The sequence below is a fragment of the Rhinoraja longicauda genome, chromosome 32, assembly GCF_053455715.1.
Source record: "Rhinoraja longicauda isolate Sanriku21f chromosome 32, sRhiLon1.1, whole genome shotgun sequence".
NCBI classification, from domain to species: Eukaryota; Metazoa; Chordata; class Chondrichthyes; order Rajiformes; family Arhynchobatidae; genus Rhinoraja; species Rhinoraja longicauda.
In genome coordinates this window covers 4,370,887-4,397,718 of record NC_135984.1, presented here as the reverse complement: position 1 = coordinate 4,397,718, position 26,832 = coordinate 4,370,887, and the positions used below count along the sequence as shown (strand labels likewise).

The following is a 26,832-nucleotide window of genomic DNA, read 5'->3' as shown; positions in this document are numbered from 1 at the left end:
CCTTGGCACATATCATTCCAGAAAGGTGATCTTATCGAGATGCATAAAATCAGTAGGGAGATAATGCAAATGCAAAGGGTCTTTTCCCAGGATAGGGGAACATTGAATCAGAGGAAATAGTTAAGGCAAGAGGGGCAATATTTAATAGGAACCTGCAGGGGAACCTCCCCCACCCCCCCATGGGCGGTGTGTATATGGAACAAGTTGTGAGCGGAGGTAGTTGAGGCAGGAACAATAACAGACATTTGAACAAGTACATGGATGGGGAAAGATTTAGAGATTTGGCCAAACAGGATCAGGTAGGACTAGTGTAAATGGGGCATCTTGGTTGGCATGAACGAGTTGGGCCAAAGGGTCTGTATAACATAAAGAAATAAAAATGGCAAATATGCAAGACATTGAAAACAATATTTCCTTGTAATTTATGACATAGCAAAAGTAGATAAAGTCCAAATAAGAAAATGGCAACAAAAAGGTACATAAATTCATTCGAGTTCAATTTTTTTTTACCCTGGAGATGGGGGGGGGGGGGGGTCGGGTGGGAAAGAAGTAAGTGTTTCTAGATATATCACTTGTTGCAAAGTTTTGATTTTGTTTTCAACCTTTCGCCATTTTTAAGATGTTTGTTCCTCATGGTGAATGCATACTAGGTATCTGCCAAGTTCTCTCAAACAATATTTTTGAATCACATAGACAGATACAAAAAGCTGGAGTAACTCAGCAGGACAGGTAGCATCTCTGGAGAGAAGGAATGGGTGACATTACAGGTCGAGACCCTTCTTCAGGCATATTCAGCTCCAGAAACTCGTTATTCAAAGGAGAGAAATTCAAATCCATCTTTCTCAAATCCAGGGTAACAAATATACAACAGCACTTCCCATGCTCAGTTTGGTACTGCGACTCAGGCCAAACATTGAAATCTGGGAGTTCTGTCTCGCACAGTAACAGTTGCATTAAAGTTTATTGCTCATTCGGTTTCAAGCACATCAATTAAAACACAGATACACAATTAGATTCCAGTGAGTTTTTATTGAAATGAACAAAATGCAACTCTGTAGCTTTCTCTAAACAATCTCTCAACTCATTCTGAATAAGTATCCAAATCTCTTCATAACCGGTCCATACAGCATCAGCTTTAAAGAAAAGTTCTGGTTCAAAAGTAAAGTTATTTTTATTTCACTGGAATATTCAAGCCAATTATACTCATAATAGGAAATCAAATGTTTTTTTTTAAAGTAGACTCTGTTTCATACTTGCAACACTATTTGTTTCCACGTGTCACCATTTAACAGTCCTATCATTTCAGTATCCTTAATGCAATGGGTTTAAATTATGCTTTAATTTTAAGCCGCCAATTTAAGGAACTTTGTTCAAATTGGGGAAACATTAAGATTTTTTTTTTCTTGAACACTGAAATGGGACAGGTTTGCCTTTATAATTTGTTTTCAACCCAGCCCTGTTGCACCCTCCCCCCCCCCCTTTGGTAAAGATCCATATGCATATGGCATTATTTCAATAACTCCTGACCCCAACCAATCCCATTCCCTCCAAGGACAACATCTGCACAATTAAGAGCTCCATCCTGCCTAAAGATCTCCCACCACATACACCATCACATTTCCAAACAAACTAAAAAAAAAAGAGGATGTGGGTATAAAAATTAAAGTTAAAATAACTGACCATATTTGGTGTATATTAACAAAATGGTTTGACGTCAGATGGCCACAATGGGGCACCTCAGCATCCAGAGATTTTATCTCTGAAGTTTCCTCACTTATCTCACCACAGGTATGCCAGGTTTTAAGTGCTCACTGTCTGTGCAGATGAAGTCCTTGGAACAGCAGAACCACCCACCCAATAACACACATATAAATAGAATGAGATGACTTTCAGCTCATGTGTGAAGGGCTTATTGATGACACTGCAAGCCAATGTTTAGTTACTTCACACATCAGAAAGATGCCGCGGAGAATAAGGGAAAGATGCTTTCATCTCATTCTATAAACATTAAAAAATTAACCCCTCCCACCCCCCCAAAAAAAAATATTGCAAAATTCTCAAGAAGCCAGTCACCTGCTATTAAACTTAGTATTTCACAGCACAACCCTTTTGTAGAATGTTTCCACTTAAAACGACTCAGTGAAGATGGAGACTTTAACTCTTATTTTTTTAATACAAGAGCTGTAAACGACTAAGTTCTTAAAGCAGTTTGTTGTAGACATCTGCTGTGACCTGCTACTTTCCTGGCTTACAAATTAGAAAAACATTGTTGAGGCAGAGATCTGATTACACTCAACAACGGTAACAAAGCATCTTTCCCAATTTTATACAGGTTTGTATACTCCGACATAGTCTTGCCATCCCCCGATAGCTACCAACACCTGTAGCCATTAAGGGGATAGTCTAGTTAAGTGCCAACCCTTAAAAGGAGGCGCCAAGCATTTAATACTACTACACATTTTCAACTTATCTGTGCTTCAGAAGGGATTGTTAAACCATGGCACCAAGTTTGTTTGTTAATGATGGCAGTGCATACGCTCAAAGTCCAACACAAGCTTTGCGTCTGATGTGCACACTGCCGTCTGGTCTTTATTTACAAGGTGGGAAGTGAGTGTATGGAACAATCCCCTCATCTTTTAAACTGTGGATGAAGAAAGTCGCAATACAATTCTTCCTCTCACCCACTCCCTAATCCCAACCTGCCATAACAGCTGTTTTAAAATGAAGTACCTGTAGAACTGGAGGTGTTTACACAGCTGGTACCCATGCTCAAGTCTTTCCATTAACACAGCTTTCTGCTACTGACACTATCTTACAGCATTTTAAATCTTGTAAACCCTATAATTTTTGCACATTAACAAAATGGATGTCTGTCCAAGAGGCACCTACACATGCCTAGAATCTACTCATCGAAAAGCAGGTGCAAATTTGTTAAACTCAAAAATCCCAATAACAAATAGTTGGCAATATAAAGCACAAAATGTTTATTGCACTTAAGTGCAAGGTGCCTATTTATGCATGGATTACACTCAATGTATTCTAGTCTTGAACTACTTCTGCACTCTCTCATACCAATTCCCAAGTATTTGCAAAATGGATGTTCACTTCACAAAGCAAAAAGGAAGTAAATAATGGAAGAATCCAATGGTCCATCACTGGGGCCCCATATAACATAACTGATTGGAATTTCAGGAGGATGAACCACCAGCAATCCAACACTCCAAATAAGTCACCTCCAGGTTTTATGGACTCATGGGTGTTTGCCAGCATCATAACTACAGCAAGATTAGTTTTGAAATAGAATTCATTTCAAAGTATCCAAACTGCAGTTTCTCTTCCCTGGACTTCAGTACACAGGCTAGCATAAAATTCAATGGGGACACAGAGTTAGCCTGCTGATCATTGATCAGCAGGATTTCAGAACTCAAAAGGATTCTTCCAGCAATGACCGTGCATTTAGATTTCAAATTAAGATGGTTTGCGAGTGCAGAAGTATAGGTGCCTCTGAGACAGTTGTTACTCAGGCTGGAGGATATTTGCAAACTATTTTGACCCATTGCTTCACACTGCCTGTACATCAGGCCAATCGACCAGCACACTGTGAGGGGCACAGCAACAGGCAACACCACAAAGATTAGTCATTTGCTTCCAGGAAAAAAAACTATTGTCCAATGTGTCAGTCAGATCATATACTAAAAATATTTAAATGGACACAGAACATGTCTGTATAACTGAAGTTAAATCAATATACACCTGAACACCTATGGAAAAATCTTGAATTTTTAGATACAATACCATTACCAATGCTCAAAAGGGTTCAAAAGTAGAGGTAATGGCATCCTATCATTTTCACAATTATTGTTACAAAATAAAATCTCCAAATATCAGCGTAAAACCTACTTTATGAACTGGATGAGATCTAGATAATGGGCAGACTGGGCAGGGAAGGCGTGAAACAAGAGATAATGTGTGTCCAAATAAAGTGGCTCCAGGATTCATTCCAGAGGTCCAAATAACGTGAAATATACACATTTCTTACATGGGTGTATTTGACTGGAGCGGACAATACTAGAGTCCAGCAGGACCTACTTCTCCACATCAAAACAGTGACTGTCGATCACATAATGGGAACATGCAATTTATATGGGATTAGAGCAATATGCTGCTCAGACCATCACCATGTGGGTTGGACTGTGCCAAGCTCTTTTATTTTACAGACGTTCCTGCAGCATGTAACAAAACCAGCTCCTCAAAAGTGGAAACACTGAAAATGTTGAGAAATTGGACTGGGATTTTTTTTTTTTTTTAATTACCCCCCCCTCCAAATCCATAATCCTCTTGAACCCCAATGGATAGGCAGCAGAGTTCCTGGTGGTGAAAATCGCAACAGAATGCGTATGTCCAAATAAAAACGAGTTGTTCCAATCACCTTAACATTCGAAAGGGATGGATGGCTACAGCCATGGATGGCTGGGGCAAGTACTGCATTAGTTGCCAGTACAATTCTTACACCCATTTTTCTTTATTTTTAAAGTTTTCAGTCACGAGTATAAGGTCTCGATTCAGCTGGCTGCTGCTCCTTAATTGGTTAATTGTTTTTCTTGCTTCACAGCAAGATGGTACCTTTTCTTTAGCAAATGGGGGAGGAAGTGAAGAGGATTTACATTTAAAAAGATCTCATTTATCAATCACTTCAGTGCTAACTGACTGGTCGTCAAAGGTTTTGTGTCGTCACTGTATCCAAATATTTCAATTCATAAATGGAGATTGTGTCCCATGTTACCAACTTCTAATTATAGATTGTTTGATGTATTTACATTGAGCTGACAGAAATCAGCAATGATGTTGGTGCTGCATGCAACAGTGCCCTTCACAGCTTTAGTTCACAGCAACATGCTACCCATTTCCTACCAGCCCCAGTAACTAGTAATTATTTTTATCAAAGGTAACAAGATGATAGAAAAAACGTATTTACATGTTTACAGGTGTATACACATCAATCTTTTGTGGGACACACTTCATCTTGCTGTCAGAAGGAAAATGGATGCCTGTGTTTAGAAGTTTCCGAGTCCAAGTGCAGTTGCTGCAGAACAGTCTACATTCAAGTCTAAGAGATGGAAGGTAGGGAAGGTGTGGGATTCTTAGTGTTCTGCTAGGGTCATGCTTGGAGTCTTCTGGGCAACCTCCGTGAACAAAATTAAAATGCACAATGCAAGCTTTCCTTCTGAGCGCAAATGCAACAAAATTAGCCCCAACATATTTAACATATATACATCAAGATGACATCTCATCTGGAGTTCCAGCTCAACTTCTCCAAGAAAATAGTCCCTTTCAAAAATTAAAAATATCTAAAATCTTGCAGATTCTTCACTTCCCCCACCAATACATTCCATTTTACTCTCACCAATGGAAACAGATGAAGTTAATGTCACATAAATCTTAAGTTCCATCCCAATCCCTCCCACCCCCCCTAAACACCCCACCCTCCCCCTCAAAAAAATGGATGACTATAACATAGGGATGGTATTCATATGGTCCTGCATCACCTTAAGGCACTTTATACAAATACCATAAAATCTTTGTAGCCCAAGACTGACGAGTACGTGCACTGGGAGAAGTTGAGAAGCCATCAGATGAATATCCTGGTCAGTGGCTTCAGCAAAAACGGAAGGGTAAAAGGAGGGGAAGGAAGGAAAAAGAATATAACAAAGTGTGCTGTTCACTGTTCAGTTCAGCTCTTCAGTGCTGCTAAGTCTAGATCTCCCGTGCCAGTTAGTGCAATATTTGTCCACTCCCTGCACACAGTGCAAACCATACGAGCTCAGGAAGAAATGGTCCTTCACAAATCAGGAACTACACTTTGTGTCATCAAACAAAGGAAAATGGGAGTTTGGTGTTGTCTTAGACAAAGAAAAGAGAAGGGTATCCCAAGAAATGATGTGTTCCGGAAAAGGCAAAAAAAAAAAATCTTCAGTTTCTGTATTCTGTGATTGGGCCTGAGGAGACAAAAACAGACTGTTAGAACTGAAGGACAATGTCATGATGTTTTTGACAATTCTTAATAAACCAGGCTCTTGATAAAATAGATGTAGGCAATTCAGCCACGTGCTTGTGCCAATCAACACAAACCGTGGCTGATCATGCTCTTTAGCAGCCTTCCCACCATCAATACCTTTGTTACTTTTAGCAAAAAGAAATATCCCTCTTCTACATAGATACATTTAATGATTTGCTCCTATTGCCCCATGGTGGATATTTCAGCAAATTTTCAATTCTCTGGGGGGAAAACATTTCCTCAGAGCATCTCTAAAGTAAACACTAAAGTATGAGTAAATACCACTGTTCATCCTTTGCCATACTTTGGGGTCTCAAAATGTACACAAAACATGGCTAGATTCCCTGAAGTTCTGTAGCATATTCCAAATTATCCCACTTCCATCAACATGCCTACCAGAATTAGAATAAAAACACCCAAAGTTTATACAATTTTATAAAACTTCATCCCACTGTTATAATTAGCTGTCAGGATTGCAATGCACTAGACAGTGACAATGCAGCAGCACTAACCCGGGAGCCCACCATGGAGGCAGAATTGCAGGCAGCTTGGGATGGGTGTAGGAAACAGTGAAAGTGGGTAGAGAGAGAGAGAGAGAGAGAGAGAGAGGGGGGAACTAGCAACATTATCACAATCTGCTGTGGGAAATATTAGCAATTCAGTAGTATTAACATTGAGTGAGCCAGTGGCTGCGTCTTCTAGGCAAGATCGATTTACTGAGAGGAGAATGAATAGGAAAAAAGATACAATTTTAGGGAAGTGATAAAACAGTGGGGAAAGCAGACATTTGGCCGAATCTTTGGAAGGGCAAAGACAGATGACTCAAATCTTAAAGAACCTCCTCACAAATGTTGCAGAGGACAGAGATGGTTAGCAGTGAGGAGCAACTCTTAAGTAAATCTACATTCTAGAACGATGCTGGACTTAGTAAGTTTTGGTGGGTGGATGTTGAAGACGATGTTGCTTCTCATTTGACTCCAGTCAAAAAGGTCCAATAGAGGATGTACTTCCTGCGGCAACTGAAGAAACACAATCTGCCACAGGCAATGATGGTCCAATTCTATACTGCTATCATTGAGTCCGTCCTCTCCTTCGCCATCATGGTCTGGTTTGGCTCAGCCACCAAGCACAACATCCGGAGGCTGCAACAGATCGTTCGCACAGCTGCGAAGGTTGTTGGCTGCAACCTTCCCCCCATTGACGAACTGTACACTGCAAGGGCCAGGAAGCAAGCGGGCAAGATAATCTCTGATCCCTCTCACCCTGGCCACAAACTCTTCAAAGCACTTCCCTCTGGAAGGCGACTCCGGGCTGTCAAAGCAGCCACAGCCAGACATAAAAACAGCTTTTTTTCCCCCACGAGTGATAGTTCTACTCAATAACCAAAGTCTGTAGTCTCTTTTTTGCTCTGGTTTATTTTCACCCACATGTTTAGACTGTAATATTGTATCCTTATTGTTTTGATGTGGTTATGCTTTATTCTTAATTGTTAACTATGTTTATGTTGTCATTTGTGAGTGGAGCACCCAGGCACATTCCTTGTATATGCATACTTGGCCAATAAACTCATTCATTCATTCATGATCGTATCAGATATCATAAAGGCAAAAGCTAGATAGATGTCTGACTTTACACTGCAATTGAAGGAGCAGAAAGCTGCATGAGAACAGCTGAATTAAGAAAGAAAATGGATCAATGGAGAACAAGATATCCTAAAAGTAGAGGCAACTTTACTGCATGGCTGCGAGATCAGTTGTGGTAAAATTTGGTGTTTGGCACAATGTTACCAATCATTTTTGGAACAAAAAGTGAATTGGAAGGTTTTTTAAAAAAAATGTAAGCCATAGCAAATCAAGGAAGCGGTCAGGTAGGGCTCTCCATGAGCATGAGAAGATGAAGTAATAAAATGGCAAAATACTGTGCTCATGAACTGGAGAAGATTATGTTGGAAGATAAATGAGAGACCTTGGTGAATTGATATGAAATACAAAGTCACTGAGAATGGGATGTAATTTGGTGCAGAGGTTGTGAAATGAAAACAGATCTCAGCAAATTTCATGGAACTTAAGTGGGCAATAGAGGTGGTTCTGATTGGAAGGCAAAGGGGTCGTGGGACATCATGAGCCAAGAAGTTGCCTATAAAAAGGCAAGATGCCTACTGTAAGGTCACTCTGCCTTTCCTACAAATAGTAACAGGAATTCAAATAAAGAGAATCCTGGCTTGTTTCTTCAGATGAACCCAAATGGCATAAGACACCTGGAAAGGGAAATGACTAGCAGAACACTTTATAGCATGCATAACTTAGGGATCAATTCCAGATTTAAACATAGCTACTTAATCCTGACCATCACATTACCAGTGGTTGCTGTTAAAATTCTTTCAAATACTAACCAAATTAATTTGAAGTTACTGTTTATCGTCTCCGTCTGGCTCACTGTGGTATTCTGCAACATACAGACTTTTATCAATGCTGCCAGGGATGGGCTTGATCTCTGTTCCAAGCTGCTCCTCAATGGCCTTCAGATTAAAGCGGTCATCATATGTGATTAGATTGATTGCCAGGCCCAGATGGCCAAACCGTCCTGAAGACAAAAATTGAACACATTAAATTTGGAACAAAACTATCAGTTGATTAATTCGATCATTTTGGAAATATTGGGTTCACACACAATTTTTTATCACACTGCCAAACCCCCAATCAGGGTGTTGCTGACACATATTAAGCATTGACAAACACATTCCATAAAAAAAGCATACAGGAACTAGCAAGGAAGAAAGAATAGCTAAAGATTAACCCGGGAATTGACTGCAATGCCAAGCTGGAATTATGAAGTAAAACAATAAAAAGGTCTATTCTCACCTGATCTGCCAATGCGATGTAGGTAGGTCTCCGCAATCTTTGGAAAATCAAAATTTATTACAACATTCACAGCTTGGATATCAATACCACGAGTGAACAGATCTGGAAAAAGACAGCGAGGTTAAAAATGTATCCGATGAGTAGAAGGGGAGGGAAATGGAAGACACTGTGGAATAAGAATATGACCTATTACCTATCAATAGTATGTTTATTACTCATCAGATGTATTTAAGGCCAAAAGATATTTTATGAGAAATCCCACAATGGAAAAAGAGTGCACCTATATATTTGCCACACTATTTGCATTGTGGGCTCACATCCAGGATGATTATGGGTTTGGCAATATAATATGAAACCCAAAGTACCAGCAGTATCCTCAATTTAGGAGCTTTACCCGTTAGGTTTTAAAAGTAATCAGCGTAAATCTACTCAAATGGTTATCACCTCCTTTTTTAACAAACCAAATTAAGTAATTAATTGTCTGAGAATTAATAAACTAGAGCCTACAAATTAGATTCTCTTAGATGATCAAATGATATTTCTTATTTTGTACATGACTAGAATACTATTCCCCTTCCAGATGAAAACCATACAATCTAAGAATACACATAAAATGACTAAAGAAGTTTCACAAAAGTCAACAGCAGCCAACCAAAATTTAACGCTGCAATAAAATGATTTTCTGTAATACTTACCAGTGCAAACCAAATTGCGACACATTCCATTTCTAAAATCATGAAACACACGGTTACGATGTTCCTGTTGAAAAGAATTGACAACTCATCTTAAATGAAGTTCATTCTAAATAATTTATAAAACCGTATATTTAAAAACATATTAAAGTAGAAATGTGGTTATTTATAGTATAATGTATTCCTCACATTATCAGTACGAAGAGCACAAAGTGCGAGAATCAAAGTTTTTAATCGTCTCCATATAAAGGTGTAGGAAGGAACTGCAGAAGCTGGTTTAAACCGAAGATCGACACAAAAAGCTGGAGTAATTCAGGACAGGCAGCATCTCTGGAGAGATGCCCTCCCTTCTCTCCAGAGATGCTGCCTGTCCCGCTGAGTTACTGCTGCTTTTTGTGTCTATTCTCTATATAAAGGAGTCCCTATTAAAATTCTTCCATTTTAAGTCAAGCTTACCAAGTCCTACCAGACAAAATCTAGTCCCAATCACTACGAGAAATCTTGTTTGAGTATTTTATAGGAAAATAAAAGCTTGTAATATTAAACATTGATGGTCAAATTATTTTCCAAACGTGATCTCCACGCGTTCAAGGCATTTCTTCCAAGTACTGGAAAACAGACATTTGTGGAACATTGCCACCCAGGAGCAAATAGGGGATAACTTTGGGGATGGAGAGATGAGAGAAAGAGTAGAAAACCAAGATACTTGGCCCCCTTAATTTTTTATATAACTGGATTGGTTCCAGATCCTCCAGAAAATATGAAATGAATTTAGTTTCCCACCCCATGCCCTTCTAAAACAATTCAACATATTATAGCACATCACAAATTTATATGATCACAACGGGCATTGCAGGCAATTTAAAAAAAAACTTTGCATCAAAATCCACCTAACAGTTGTCATCAGTTCATACGAGCAAACATCTTCAATTTGTGTTCTTTTTAACTCACCTGCCTCATTTTAGCATGAATGTAGAAACAGGAATAACCCAGCTGAGAGATTTTCTTGGCCAGCAGCTCCACTCGCTGGGAAGAGTTGCAGAATATAATGGACTGGTTAATCTGAAGCTGAAAGTAATAAAATCTGTTAGTACAATGCAAGACAGTTTGTCAAGATGCTAAACCGATTTATAACTGCCTTGTTTCATTCTCACTCAGCTGTCACTATTCAATCAATATCTTAACCACATCGAGATGCAGCCAATTTGATCTTCAATCTTGCCAATGCCGCTCTTAAAACAGAGAGTAAGTAATAAACACGAACAATGCTACTCTGACTTCTGGTTGTACAGAACACTCAAAGTTTCCTACAGATCCCAATGGACTTGCATCCTGCAATATCATGCTGTAGAACGATTCATATTAACTTTCACTCACTGGGTCTCCTTCCGCTGCAAAAAATTAATCTGAAAGTAATTCCTGGTGCAAGCCTTTGATAAAATGTGTCAAGAGGCAACAATCATTTGATTACTGCTCAAAATAGGCATATCTACTCTATGAAATATCAGAGGACATTATGTAATATAAAGGAACTGCCGATGCTAGTTTATTCCAATACACAAATTGCTGGACTAACTCAGCAGGCCACACGGTATCTCTGCAGAAAATGGATAGGTGACGTTTTAGGTCAGGACCCTTCTTCAGACTATCAGAAGACATTACCTTTGATAAAGCAACTGTCCTTAAACTACTCTTGACATCAACTTTCATTTTGCATTTGTGTTCAGAACACATGCTTCAATTTCAATCAAAATATGGTTGTTGGCTGCTGGGCTTGTTTATGCTGTACAACTCCAACATAGCTAAAGATCAAACTATTCTCTTAGTTAATGTTGAAAATCGAACACTTGCACCCTCTTACCCGAGAAAAGAGTGTGTTGAGACAGTGCACTTTCTGCCGTTCAGTAACATAGGCATAGTACTGGGTTACTCCTTTCAATGTCAGCTCTTCCATCAGGTTAATTTCGTACGGTTTCTGTAAATGCGAATTCTGCCAAGACAACAAATCAGTGCATTGTACTTCAGATTATCTGCTTAAAATCAGTTTAAGAATGATGTAATAAAGCAGCCCAACTAAATTAAATGTTAACTCAAAATGGAGATTCAATAATAAATCACTGATGGACATTCTTTCAGATGCTTGCAACAGATCTGAAATGTTCTCACAGCAGCTTTACTCAGGTATTTGCATACAGGAGCAAAATGGAATAATAACCCAAAGGATGTCCTCCACATCATCCTTTAACTACAATAAAAATACCAGGCTCTTAATTATTATTGGTAAGCGTTCTACAAATAACATGCAAGTTCTTCATCAGCATTATGTTATGCAATTGTATAATGAAGAACTATTTTTACATTTCCTTTCATGATGCTTCTTGGCAAAATGTCAACAATGGTGCCAATTATAACTTGCAGAAAACATGTTCCACACTATCTTCAATTTTCTTCCCGGCATAAAAAAAAATTATGGTAAGCAGATGGCAACAGTATACTGCCCGAGTTTACCTTAAAATAGCAAAAATTAAGACCTACATGCTAGGATGGCAGAAACATGTTTTAAACTGAAGCAAGTTTTATGAAACTGGTTTCAAGCAGTAAATTCTTACCATGAATTTCTGTACACTGAGTGGGAACGTGGCAGAGTAAAGCAGTATCTGTCTGGTTCTTGGTAATGTAGAAATTATATCCTCCATCATCTGTACAAAGTCTTGTGACAGTAGTTTGTCTGCCTAAATAAATAATCCAGGAAGATTCAGTGTTACAACTTTGCGACTGCAGAACAGAATTGCTAAACCAGGTACTTAGAGGTCAAAAAAATGAATAGGACAAAATATTAATAATAAAGGGACGACCCTTCAGGCTTGCTGACTTTTCAGTAATTGGTCACATTATGAACAGGCTCGCTAATGAAATAGAGAAACACACAGTATCAATTTATTAATGTACAAAGCAAGACTTTCCAAAAAAATATTTTGAATACAGTAATTGAGATAAAGTAGATGCAGTATGCATGGAAAATAAATATATCCCCAAAGCTCCTCAATGCTGCTTTCATATCATTATTACAGTTAAAAGAACCATTAAACTTTTGGGATGGTAGAAGCAAACCTACATAAATACAAGTTTTTACAAACAGTTTGGTTTACATTAATTACAATAATAGTGATGGCCACTATTACCAATACCAGCTTTAATCACAAGCCAAATGTAAATTCCATTGCTATTGTACCAAGATCTGATAAAATCCAGTAATAAAACCCAACTAAATGTAAACATAAATGCTGGAAACATTCAGGTCCGGTAACACTATGGAAAAAGTATTGCAGATCTGTATTTTATATTGCAAGTATTTTCTATTTTTATTTCAGATTTGCAGTAGATTACATGAAAATGAGTTGAGTTGTAGACAGCGAGGATGTTTGTCAAAAGATGCCATAAAAGATTAATTGGAAAACTATCAAATGGAGTTTAATCCAGACGAGGTATTGCATTTTGTAAAGTCAAATGCAAGAGGAAAATATACAGTAAATGGCAGCATCCTGTGGATAGGCTGGTAAAGGTGAAATATGGTGGCCTTCACCTTCAACGGTCAATCAATTAATAAAACCCAACTGTTTCTCTCCAAAAATGCTTGACAGAGGATTATCTACTTGTAAACTTTAATCAAACATAAGCACTCTGTGTGAAGATATTAGTTTCAGAGTGCATCAAGACTTCTAGATGAATAAAACTACTACAATATACAACTGCACCCAAGAGTCATTCTAAATTCCAAGTTAATCTTTTTTTAGAATGTTATCAGAAGAAAATTGCATTTTTAACTAAGTTACCTCATCAAGTACAATCATCTGTATGTTGTCCACTTTAGCCAAACCCTTCTTAATCAAGTCCAGGATTCTTCCAGGTGTTGCAATCACCACATGGACTGTATTTAACAAAACAAATTCTTAACAGCAGTTTCAAGTACACATTCACAATGAAAGACAAAGGACACTAGATGAACTAGATTAGCAATCTTGTTTAATGCAACTATAACACACATGGTAAGAGTCTGGTTTGTGGATTGCTCAACTAAGCAGTTAAGATGCTTAATGCTGATATATTAATAAGGTATATTAATTTGTCAGAATAAACAATTAGATATACAATGTTAAATGGTCATCTCCAGCTGCTGATTTTAATAACTCGATGTCCTTTCAGCATTAAATTGCCATTACCCAACATTTAAAAAAACCTGAATTAATAAATATTAAGATATAACAAAAACAAGATATTGTTTACAACAAAGATAGGCAAAATGCTGAAGGAACTCAGCAAATCAGGCAGCATCTCTGGAGAAAAGGAATAGAGGATGTTTTGGCTCAAGACCTTTCTTCAGTCTGAAGATGATTAAAAACACCTGACAATCTTAGTTTATCGAGCTATATACCCACCTGTCTCATCAAGTCTTAAGATGTCATCCCGGAGATTGGTTCCTCCTGTGGTAGCCATCACTTTTACACCACCCATGTGTTTGCTGACTTGGATACAGATTTGACTGACTTGCAGTGCCAGTTCTCGGGTAGGCACAATCACCATAGCTTTAATGGAAAGTAAAATAAAAACTAGGTTGCCATTGACCCATCTTCATCAGTATAGCTGATATTAATTGATAAATCAAATGAAAATGTTCAATAATTAACAACAACATTTCAATTAATTGCAAAAAAGTCAAGCGTATTCAACAATGGGGACTTCACTTTATAGCTGCCTTCCAGGGGATTTTATGTTGCCTGCAATGTCTAAGTTCTTGGAACATGAATCTTTCGATGTTGGAGCCAGCAAAATTCAGATTGCTTTGTTTAAAACATCAAACTGACATGTTCAATCTGCCATAAACGAGACAACCTACCACCCAGAATTTATTTTGACGCACAAGAACAATTCTGTTCCTGAACATACACACCCCCCCTCCTCAAATCCCTCTCCCCATGCCCCACCTGCACTCATTTCTCTTCCCCTCCTCACTTTCCACCTACATTCCTTCCTCTAGCTTCACAATTCAATCCATTTGTCTCACACTTCCGTCTTTTCATCTCTGACATCCATCTGTCTATCAGCCCCCCCCCCTCACCTGTATTCTCCTATTAACTGCCATACTTTGTCCTGCCTCCTGGCCAGTTTCTCCTTTCCTTATCCAGATGAGCTACCCATGGTGTGACAGTTTGCATTCTGGCTACAAACCCAAAAAAACCTCTACTTGATCAGCACTCACAACTGAATATTGCTCAGAGGATGGTGCCCTCAGTGGTTTTCCAGCCTGCCCTTTATCATCTGTCTAAATTAATTGGAATTACTGAAAGAGCTGACATTGGGGGGACGTAGCTGTAATCGAGGATGTATACAGAAATCATTCAAACCTTGAATGTAGTCTCTCTTCAGGTCCAGCCTTTCAAGTAATGGAATGAGGTAGGCTCCACTTTTACCTGTTCCGTTTTTGGCTCTGGCCAATATATCTCTGCCAGACAATGCAATTGGAATACTTGCCTCCTGAGAAACACAGAGTTGAGAATATTAAAATCAAAAAAAAAAAATCATGCACCATAGCCAATCTGTACAATATCTCACCATCCTTTGAGCACCACCGTTCCTGTGATCTGGGTTTGGTCAAATCTCAGAAGCTGGGTGTGCAATGATTGCAAGTTTTCTCCTACAGCCCAAAGATGTGCTGGTAGACCAATTGGCTCATGCAAACAAAACAAAAAAAATCAGGAATTGATGGGCATGTGCAAGGACAAGTAAGTTGCAAAACTTGGAGAAATAAGGAGGGCGAATAAGACTAGTGGGATTGCTTCCCTGGGAGAAGGCAAGAGCTTGAAGAGCTGAATACAAGGCTGTTACAAGGCTGCTAATACAAGATGAAGGGGATATACCATACCTGGATTGGAGATGGTTTCTCCCAACCCATTTCAAAAATGCCCATTAGCAACTCGCGCTTCAAACAATAATCTTCAAATTCGTTTCCTTTTGTGGCAGTTACATCCTAAAGATCAAAATAAATAACAAGGCTGATTTTGCAGCACATCAATATACAATGTTACAATAGTTAAAATATGGAATTCTATCATTTGGGCTACCATGTGATTAATAGCAATAGATTGGAAGCTAATATGTAAGACAGGAGTAAAATAAAACTTGAAAATGTCAAAACCAAACAATGAAATCCTTGCAGTTATCACAGAGGTACTTTCTGAAACATTATTAATTTATGCATGACACAAAAATAAAAGTTGCTTTTAATACTTCTCACTATAAAGCCAAATTTACAGTGGCAGTGGATAAATGGTGTTTGGCCCATATCCTTCTAGATCTTTTGAATCAATGTACATGTCCAAATGTATTTTAAATGCTGTGATAATACCTGCCTCAACTACTTCCTCTGAGTTTGTTCCATATACCCACCACCCTTTGTGTGAATAGGTTGCCCCTCGGGTTCCTGTTAAATCTTTCCCTCCCACCTTAAATCTATGTCCTCTGGTTCTTGATTCCCCTACTCTGGGTAAAAAGCTGTCCACTCACCCTTTCTATTCCCCTCATTTACAAACCTCTAAGATTATCTCTAATTCTCCTACGCTCCAAGGATTCTTTCGGTAATATAAAATCTTCTCAAAACTGGTTACTAGAAAAGCCCATTAAAACCTTAGCTGTGGAATTTTATGTCATATTCTGATACATGGATAAATGATCGAGCCAATATAATTGCCTGCCCTAAATTGACAGAAATTAGTTGTAGAAATCAAGGTCAGAGAAGCACTAATAATCACGTTATCTGTTGCCCTAACTTATGGAGACAAGACTTAACAAAAGTAACTATTATTAAGCTGCAACAGTCCAATTACTAAAAATAAAAGTTTCCACATTCACGTACATGTTTCCTCCAACTTCAAGGTATCATAATGATAAATTACAGAGTGGCCTTCAAGATTGGTCATTAACCATCAAGGTTGGACTGAATGTGGGAAAACAAATTCCATCTAGAAAAATAAGTCATACTCACAATGTCCTGATTTATGACAATTTAAAAAGGCAACAAACAGGCAATTTAGAATGGTCTAAATTAGAGAAAAATAGTAGGCTTCTTACCGAAGTTTTCATCCGCCTGTCTTTTGGAGGCAACTTTAAACTTTTCTTCCAGTCATCACCTGGTCTATAGAAAATGAGACAAAATGCTTACATTAAGCCCCATTTTGTTAACCCCAAAGTTTTGTTAAGGCACAAAAGGAAGATGCTCAACTCAAAGTTTTAACCACTATAATTACAAATCAAAGAAAAGTGCTGAAGAGAAGATTGGAACCGATAAAATAATGAGCTTTTACATTTAAAAAAATTCTCAGGATCTTCCATATACATGCATATGCCCGATCCTTTGCCTTTCACAGTAATGGGTATCCAAAAAAAAAGTAAGGAAAATTATTACTGCTTTTAGCAGAATAGATATTTTTACAACTCAAATTATAGAATGCATAATTTAAATTCTATGTATTTCTCGCATTTGTAGATACAGGTACTCCTCAGCTTCCGATGGGGTTCCGTTCCAAGAAACCCATCGGAAACCGAAAGTATCGTAAGTCGAAATGCATTGAAAACACGCAATCATGAGTCCAGAAGTGAGCGGCGGCTCGCTACGGGTCCCTGCCATTTGCACCATCGCAAAGTCGAACTATCGCAAGTCGAACCATCGTAACCTGGGGAGTACCTGTAGTTTTCTCATTTCTGGAAATTCCAGAATTGTGCAACTACTGGCTCTCTACCCCTACTCTTCCTCAAAGTCTTATTACATATGGTTATGGCAAATGAAGGAAATCAGACAGTACCACTGGCAGTGCTTCACATAATTCACAGCTCAAATGTCAGAAATAGTTTAATGGAATGAAATAAAAACATTTAGCCAAAATCTTGACAGGAAAAATAATTTTACGCTGGGAGTGATGCACATTATTTTCCATATTTTAAAAAGAAACTGGATGATAATATGCAATTTAAATTCACCTAAATAGCTTAAAAATATTGAGATATCTTTGGGAAACAGAACTCTCCTACAACCTTGTCCATGCCAACAATTTCAAATTACTGTTTTTTTAAAAAAAATCAGTGGTTACATAAAACTATTTCCAAAAGGTTCTTAGATAAAAAGCACCAAACAGATGGTATTTGGAAAATAATACAGAACAGGGAAAAGGCAGTCAGATATTAAGAAGGGTAATTAAGTAACTGCAATGTCAAGAGTGTTGGCATGACAATGAGCAAAAAAAACTTAAGGAATGATCACATAAGAAATGATCACCATTTAAAGGGGACAAAATAGGGAAGGAAAAATGATAGCCATAACTAATTATTAAAAGATGTTGAATAGGGCAATATTACCCAAGTAGAGTGAATAGAATCAATCATGTTGACACCATTGCCAATAATTATCCATTAACCGCCAACACTATACCAAGATCATAGAGGATCCAGGGCAAGAAAGACACTAGGATTCAAATTGGCTTTGTGGAAGGAGTCAGAGCTTGGTAGTGGAGGGTTATTTTACTGATTGGAGGTCTGTGACCAGAGTTGGGCCACAGGGATTGATGATGAATCCACTGTGGTTTGTCATCTATATTCATGATTTATATGGCAGTGCAGTTAATGCACTGAATAAATTTGCAGATTACAGCACGATTAATGGTAGAATGACAGCAAAGAAAGCTATCTAAGTTTACAAAAGAATCCGGATCATCAAGGGATGTGGGCCAAGAATGGCAGATGGAGCTGAACTCTGACAAGACTGGGGCTGTGTGGAACAGAGATTTTAATTACAGATCCAGTTTCTTTAAAGTAGTGGCACAGGTGGACAGGACAATGAAGAAAGCATTTGGCGTTTTTGCCTTCATCAGCAAATGCATCAAGTACAGGTGTTGGGACGTCATCCTACAACTGTACAAAACATTGGTGAGACCACATTTGGAGTAATGCGTGTAGTTCTGGTCACACTGCTGAAGACCATTAAGCTACAGAGGATGCAGAAAAGAATCACCAGGATATTACCAGGACTCAAGGACTTGAGTTATAATGAGAGGCTGTAGGGACAGGGACTTTCTCCTATTGGAGCATAGGATGCTGAGGGGTGGCTTTATAGAGATCTAATGAAATCATGAGAAGCCACTGTCTTTTTCCAAGGTAGGAGTCCAGAACTAGAGGCCATAGATTCAAGACAAGAGGGAAAAATTGAGACCTGCAAAGCAATTTCTCCACACAGAGGGTGATGCATATATGGAACAAGCTGCTAGAGAAATATGTGGTGGTGGATACAATGGCAATATTTAAAATACATTTCGACAGGTATAGATGGGAAATGTTTCAGGAGCTATGGACCAATTGCAGGCAATGGACCTAGCTTTGCTATAAAATCTGGTCAGCATGGATGAGTTGGGCCAAGGAGCCAGTTTCTAGGCTGTACAAATCTTATGACTGCGAGATGAGCATTATTTCAATTACATCTGTGGGATCTTCCTGTCGCAAATTGACAATCTTGTTTTGGTATATTACAACGGCTATTACATTTCCAAAAGGACATTCCAGCTAAATACCCAAATCCTTTGGCAATTTACATACTAATACACAGTAAATCATGAGGCAAATTAAATACATTAAGAAAATAATTCAACAAAAAAAACGTGACAAACCTTCACAATCAGAATAAAGCTATCTTTCAAAGATTTTAAAAGATACTTACTTGATAGTACTGCTGGTTGTATGTGCTTGCTGCTGAGTGCCATTAAGTGTGCTGGCATTTTTTAGTTGCTGTAGCTGTTGATTGGTCTGTGCGACTTGCTGTGGTGGCACACCTCCTGGGACTGTACTGGATTTCAGTGGGCCTCTCAACTGCCCGTTCTGAGTAGACAAACCCATAATAATGGGATTTTCCGTCCTGGCTGTGGTCATTTTATATATATTTATATATATATATGTATATGCAAGTTCAGTTTACAGCCCAATGTTCATACAGAAACTGTAATAGTTTAAACCTCTTCAAATGAAGAGATAATAAAGTTCGCTCAATATATACGAGTCCTCCCGTTGCAATCAAAGCAAGCACTCGTATGAGTCTTTTTAAAAAGTCAAGCAGTCACTTGCACTGATGCTTCGTAGACAATATTCTTCCGCATAAGTCCTTTTTCAAAAAAAGGTATTGAATGTTTTCACTTCCACCTGTAAGCAATTAAACAGCTTTAAAAAAATAAGTTTAGAAACAAGCATTTAAACCTACTAATAGCAACAAGAGTCCCCCCCACCATCTTTGGCAATCTTAATTAAAAAAGGTTCACATCATTAGGAAGTTCAACAATCCCACTACATGGTGTTTATGCATTGTATTTCATGATCCATTCTCATGCTGCCATTCCTAATTTTCAGAATACTTCTGAATTAGGAACAACTGATGTACAGATTCCGATGTACTGTATTTCCTCAACACCAAATTCAACTATTCTTTTTACTCCAGCATACATAACAATCGAAGATAGACACACAAATTTGGAGTAACCCTGCAGGACAGGCAGCATCTCTGGAGAGAAGGAATCATTTAGTCAATTCTGAATTTCATATACTGCATGATACTTATCCAATATCATAATTTGTCTCCTCCATTTATACATGGAACACATTAACAATATGTTACCAGCAACTAAGACAAAGCAACCTGGGAGTATGTGACCCATTCACCAAACCTTCATTTTCCGTAACTTTTCTGGATTGATTTTGTAATTCTGATTAAAAGTTATCAACTTGAAATGTCAACCATTTCTCCCACAATGGATGCTGCCCAAATGGAATTATTTTCAGCATTTTTTTTAAAAAGTCTGCACTAGTTCTTCAAAATCCATTAGTTCAGAAAAGTGCACATTCAAAACTCAGGATGTGTTTTTTCAGCCAAAGAGGCCATTTTAAAAAGGACTGACTTTCTGCCTTTACAATTCATGTTTCTGGCAAAAAAAACCAAATATAACTAATAGGAACAAAAAAATGCGACTATCTTAAAATAAGTTTATGAACTTAACATCAAAATTAGACGGCCAATCAAGGGCAGAATAAAATGATAATGAAGTAGTTGAGAGATTAAGATCCCAAAAGGTTAGCCCGACATCAGTTGGAATCTTTCCCCAAAGAAATGGCAAGACACACCACTACAATATTGGCTGGAGGCAGCATGATTTTATGAAACAGCATTTAGTATTTGAAGGTACAATTGGGTATATAGACAAGGTAACCACTGAATAAATATCTAGATCAAAGTTGCAAGCAGTTCTTGTTGGAAAGCCAGACTGATAGCCCAACGCACTTCTGAGAACCACTTGAGCCAATTCCTATTTCCTGAACTTTCAAAAGAGGCCCTCACCCCGTGCTCTAACAAAGGACTGTTCATGAAGCCCAGTAATACCATAAATCAGTTAAGCAGCAGGTACACAGACGGAAACCTGTCTGCTCAACCTGAAAGTTCAACCAGGTATAGAATCAGTCTTCCCTATTCAATGCTCCGAGGGAGTGGGGCAAGATTCAGATGACTTACATTTTTTTTTTTTTTTTTTTTAAATCAAATTATTTAAAATGTATTTAGTTAACTTAAAAACTTAAATCAATTTAAAATTAAATCTATGTAACCTCTTTTTTAAAAAAAGGTAATTACTGGTGAATTTTAATAGTATTAAGAGACAATTCTAGACTTTCAGCCATCATTGGACATCTTCCATTTCAACTGGAAGGCCATGTGCCCGTCAGGGTCTTGAAGATCAAGAGCTGGCTTTAGGAATCAAGATGTTATCCAAAAAAGTGTGGGGCGTGGAACTGCAAGTACAACATTTGGGTGTGCAGCTGGTTCAAACCTCCATGTTACACACCCTGAATTTGGGCCGATTTAGTGGGCAAAAATGGCAAATAACCAGAGACCTCAGGTTAAAAAAAAGATAATGGGCAAACAAACATTCGCAATTAGAAAGGTAAATTATACAATTGTCTTTATTGCAAAAAGGGTAGAGCTCAAGAATACAAAAAAAAAAATTGGCAGGGCTTTTGGTTGGTCTCTAATCCAAGGAAGGTTGTTTACTTAGAGATGGTGCAATATAGTTTGGCTAGATGATTCCAGGAGATTGGGCAGGATTGATTGGCTCAGAAAAATGAAATGCAATTTTATTGTAACACAAAATTCCACAAGGACTACAGAGGGTAAATGCTTAAAGCAATTCCTTTCGCTTGTCTAATTATAGTCACAAAATTCAAGACCAAAGTGAAACAAATTTTCTTCACTGTGATTATTCATCTTTGAAAAGTCGCTCATGTGGATAAGTGCAAAACCTCAGTTGTCGAATACCTTCAACACAGGTTGAAAGATTAGGAAAATGTGAATCAAGGAAAATGATAATTGCACATGAAAAAGGATACGTCATAATTTTATTGATACATCGACAAAGCAGACATGAGATCTTATGGCCTACCACAGACTGCCTGTTTTTCTAACTGCCTCTGTTTTTCTAAGCCTCTTGTTTCTCATAAATCCTCGACCCGAAACATCACCCAATACTTCTCTCCGGAGATGCTGCCTGTCCCGCTGAGTTACTCCAGCTTTTTGTGTCTATCTTCGATTGAAAAATGCTACATTACAACTTGCTATTAAAATAACATCGCCAGAAATTAATTTAGGCTAAAAACCAGTGCCTATGGCCCAACACTGATAAATCGTTGGAAAATCTGCTATTTTGAAATCAGACAAGACCAAATTCTTGGCATTGGGGGTAAACACAAAAACCTTTCAGAAAGAAAAATAAATGAAAGGGACATTTAAAGACCTTAAAATATTTAGGAACAACATATCCAGCCATCTTGATTTTGCAATTCATTTCATAAAACATTATTATTTCATTTCATTAATTTGTCCAAACTTATCTAAAACAAATATTGCAGAGTCAAAATACTATTAAGCAAAACAAAAATCAAATTTAAATGATTCTTTACAATTGCAAGGGAAAATTGGCATAAAGAAAATTACCTATTCACTGGGCACAGTACTACAGTAATTTTGAAGTCTAAATCAAATTTCCAACCATCGTTCTCATTTTACTTAAAAAATCCAATGAAATAAATGTCAGACAATTAATTTCTGAATTTATACCAATTATTTGATGAGTCTCAAGTCATTAGCCAATAAAAATAACAAACATCTTCAAAATCATATCACTAGAATGCACCGTCAGTGAAAAATATTGAATTACAAATTAACAAGGGCCATTTTGTCATTGCACCGATAATCAGTCTGTTGGTAGCAATATCCAATTAACTGTGCTCCTCCAGTCTTTCTCCTTGTACTCATCTTGCCAATTTATACAATTTTATTCCTAAAACTATTAACTCCATTTTCTTTGTCCTTTCTAAATGAGCACATTGCTAAAATCACCGATTGCATCTACTAGTCCAATCACATTAAATCCATCTTACTGATTCTACGGCCAAGGGAAAAAAATGATTCATGCTTTTCGGCATCTGTCAAAAATGTGTTCTTTACCTTCTTTGCTCAGAGAAACAAACTAAATTTCTTTGGTCTTACCACTTAAGTCCCTCAACTCACTTGCCATTCTCAACAGAAATTTGCATTCACCCTTTAAGTCCTTGACTGTGCCCTATTCCATTGTACTGATAAGATGCACGCATGTATCCCATTCTCATACAAAAAACATAGCATCATGCAAAGGCAGGTTTCTAGTCCTGGTGGTATGGATCTTCAAGCAGACGCCCGACTGATGGGGATTTTTACCTCATACCACATTTTCAAGCCAAATGTTTCAATACCACCAACATCATTCTTTGCTTCCTTCCAGCTGCCAGGAGCTTATTATTTTAACCAACCTGCACATGGGATCAAGCTCCAGATGTCAGTTTAAACCCTTTACATTGAGGGAACACATTTAACACAAACCCTGTGAATCTTTTTGAATATTGTCCTCTTCTGCTAAATAATTTTGCAGTCTACCTCAAATTAGACCATTCACATCCATATTACTTGTTCTATAACACAAATGATACCTTGTTTATTGGTCAGGATGAATTCTCAGGATGAGAATCTTCATATTGCATAATAACTCATTAAGGATTATCTTTTGCTTGCTGGTACAAGTCTCTGTTGTCCCTGCTGCTATGACTGGAAAATGGCATAAATCCCTCCCCCATCAATGGTGCCCCTATAGGAAAGAAATGTCCATGGCTCATCATCAATGCAACACCCAAGGCGAGTGGTACAACCTCTCAGAGACAAAATGTGGGGCTCAAGGCTACACGTTCGCCATGATAAGTGTTATCCATTGCTGAGGAATGACAATACCTTTTGTTGACAGAGTGCACAGATTCTAGTTTTAAAAAAATCAATCAACTTCTGTTGGATGTGATGGAAGCTGTTTTCACCCTCTTTTGTTTGGCTGAACAGTTCTCCCCAGCCCAGAATTTTTTATGGCAACAAGCTGAAGAGCTGGCAACTACTGTTGCACTCACCTGCAAGCATTAAGACTGAAAGACCTTGAACGATTACAATAAATCAGTGCTCTGCAGGGTAGAGCCAATCAAGATACCAGTGCATGTCAAGTCTAACTGGATTATGACCACTACCACCAAAAAAAAATCCTGCTGATGCTCCTAAAACCAAACCCAATGGAAACAAATTGCAATGCAAGAACAGCAGCATAATTACACTGATATACCTAGACAAACAATCCAGTCCTAATCACTCAAACTGCTAACTACTTTCACCAAGGAATGTGCTTTACTTTCGGAATTTGTAAAATAGCCTTTCATCTTGTGGATAGAATACAATTAGTGCATTGAAACTCATGAATATCATAAAATATGGAATCAAAAGCTGATAAGTATTTTGTCAGATTCCTCGTCGCTACTTAACTTACCTACCGAATTATTTGTCCAACAAAAGTTTTAGTTGTCCAATTTCATTAGGACCAAACCCAATATTATTATTAAATCTGCCCTCAGTTTATACAGAATGGGAGGGCAACTCAGAACTGCCAATCAGAACAACAAACTGCAGCATATGGTATTGATAAGCGTTTGATAGGATGACTGTACAATAACATTTGGAACTTGCCAAATTTCCACAGGACTCCTGAACTAATGTATTCTATCCCCCACCCCACTCCCACTCCCCAAAGATAAACTGTAATGTAGGACCTAAGTGAGCACAAATTTTGAATAAGAAACTGCAGAATACAGTACAGGAAAATCCTCCTCAAATTAAAACTCCACCCCCTCCTAAATATATATTTTAATAAAAATGGAAATAAAAAAAGCAGATAAAATTAATCATTTGGATGTTTCTTCCAACAGTTAAAAGCAAAATGTCACCTAGCTTCAATTACTCTCCCCAATATATCCCATGAATCCACTCATTAAAAGCATACTTAAAAAATCCACAACCTGTGTTGACAAATAATAAAACCAGATTAAATTTTAATTACTTTTAAATTATCCGTCAAGTATTCGTCAATTTAAATTACAAAAACTTAACAGAATTAAACAGAGTAAGCAGTAGGCAGAGTGAATTATTTGTACGACAGATTAATCCTACACAAAAATGAACAATTCGAAATTAACTCAAGAAATTAATGGCTTCGAACTATTTCTGGTAATTAAGCCATTTAACAAAAAAAAAAGTGCATGTTATTCTCAAAACACATCGCACGTCACATTACAGTGACTTAGTCTTTAGAGGCGGAAATCAAGATGGATTAGAAAACACACAAGTGTAAACAACAAAAAAAAAAAACTCACTTGAAAATACACATACACACAAACAAAACAAAAAAACACACAATTGGTTTTGCTGCCAGACAGAGAAGAAAGCAACTGGGGTTTAAGGCGAGGAGAGGGAAGAGTAAATGGGTCAATATTTACAACACATCTCTGCTACTGCTGCCTGGGCTTCTTCCTCTAGTGTCCTGTCACCTCGGAGAGAATGAGACGGCGCAAACCCAAACATGTCCCCACAATGAATGTCCCCCTCTATAGAATTATCCCAGCACAAATTAAGCAATCATTTTTTTTTTTCCAGACATTTTAAACCCCCCCCCCCCCCCCCTCCGAAAAAAACCCCCAAACAGCCGTCGACAAGAACGGGCGTTTTAAAATCAATTTAACACAATGCGAAGCTCAAGAAGGTTAAACGCATTTTTTTTTTAAAGCAAAAACAACGCCAAAGACTTTTTGTTTGCCCCCCCTTGCACCAAAGCAACGGCCAAACGGAAGAGAAGAAAAAATAATCAACTCCCTACGCAGCTTTATAAATAATAGCCAGGGGGGCTACGGTTCTCAAAAATAAAGGTCCATCCTTGGCCCTGACGCTTCGATAGACTAGCTCGAGAGAAAATAGTTGTGAACGAACCCGTGATGGCGGCGATTTCGGACCGATTTTGTCTTATATTTATTCTCTTTTTTGTCTGTCAGCTCTGCCCGATTCCAACATGGCGCTTCCACTCTCAGCCCTCAACGTCATCGGCGGGCATCGCATCAATTATTAAAGCAATCGCACCCGCTTTTTTTAAATAAAAACACTTGTTTACCTCATGAAATCCCCAAAATCGACCGTACACGACAGAAAATAATGAAGTGATTTCGAATTTTTAATTTAAGTTTAGGGCGGTTGAAGAAAAAGGGGGGGGGGGGGGGGGAGGAGGAGGAGGGAGGAAAGGGCAAACTCTGTCACGTGACCGCCCTCTTGTCAAGCTGCATGTTGGCCATTGACTTTATTCCCTGATACGCTGAGAAGGTATTATTATTGCTTTCAACTCCGTGTTTATCTCTCTCTCTTTCGCGTGGTTTGTTCTCGTTTATCTTGTTTATTCCCCCCCCCCCCCCTATGTTGTTTTTTTTGTTTTTTGTTGGTGACCTTTGTTGTTCTACGTTCGCGCCCTCTCCTGGTGGCTCCACTTTTCTTCAAAAGGGTCTCTTCAAAATGAGTTGGAGTGGAGATTTATTTAACTTGCCCACATTGCCCATTTTGTGGTTCGATAACAGCTCAGTCTTTAAAGGTTGCCTGAGCGTGAAGCGTGTTGTGATAAGGGAAGACTTCAAACCGTGACACACAGTCAAGAGGAAGACAGAGAGGTCAATGGAAACCATGTGGAAGGCAGTGGGAATAATTTGTGATTGTTCT

General features: G+C 38.1%; 1 protein-coding gene across 3 annotated transcripts; it reads right to left on the bottom strand.

The window, feature by feature from the left end:
* Positions 1-1,009: 1,009 nt before the first annotated feature.
* Positions 1,010-26,192, bottom strand: ddx6 (DEAD (Asp-Glu-Ala-Asp) box helicase 6). 3 transcript variants are annotated; one of them, XM_078426775.1, is made up of 14 exons: positions 26,062-26,192; positions 19,366-19,841; positions 16,734-16,797; positions 15,529-15,633; positions 15,011-15,140; positions 14,045-14,191; positions 13,442-13,536; positions 12,218-12,340; positions 11,470-11,598; positions 10,560-10,676; positions 9,612-9,675; positions 8,917-9,018; positions 8,448-8,638; positions 1,010-5,996 (listed from the first exon to the last, which is right to left on the bottom strand). In XM_078426775.1, the coding sequence occupies exons 2-13, from the start codon at positions 19,572-19,574 to the stop codon at positions 8,463-8,465; spliced, it is 1,461 nt and encodes a 486-aa protein (XP_078282901.1). In that variant the 5' UTR covers positions 19,575-19,841; positions 26,062-26,192; the 3' UTR covers positions 1,010-5,996; positions 8,448-8,462. The 3 variants fall into 3 exon arrangements, with proteins under 3 accessions (XP_078282901.1, XP_078282902.1, XP_078282903.1); XM_078426776.1 differs by having other exon boundaries at positions 25,952-26,092; XM_078426777.1 differs by lacking the exon at positions 26,062-26,192 and adding an exon at positions 25,575-25,660.
* Positions 26,193-26,832: the final 640 nt, after the last annotated feature.

What these genes read in the sequence shown, in the direction of transcription:
- ddx6 (XM_078426775.1), bottom strand. Translation starts at nt 19,574, where the DNA reads ATGACCACAGCCAGGACGGAAAATCCCATTATTATGGGTTTGTCTACT. An exon ending in GAAGAGAGACTACATTCAAG is followed by an intron (nt 14,192 to 15,010) that starts GTTTGAATGATT and finishes TTTCCATTAAAG; the next exon opens with CTATGGTGATTGTGCCTACC. An exon ending in TCGCAATTTGGTTTGCACTG is followed by an intron (nt 9,019 to 9,611) that starts GTAAGTATTACA and finishes GTCTTTTTCCAG; the next exon opens with ATCTGTTCACTCGTGGTATT.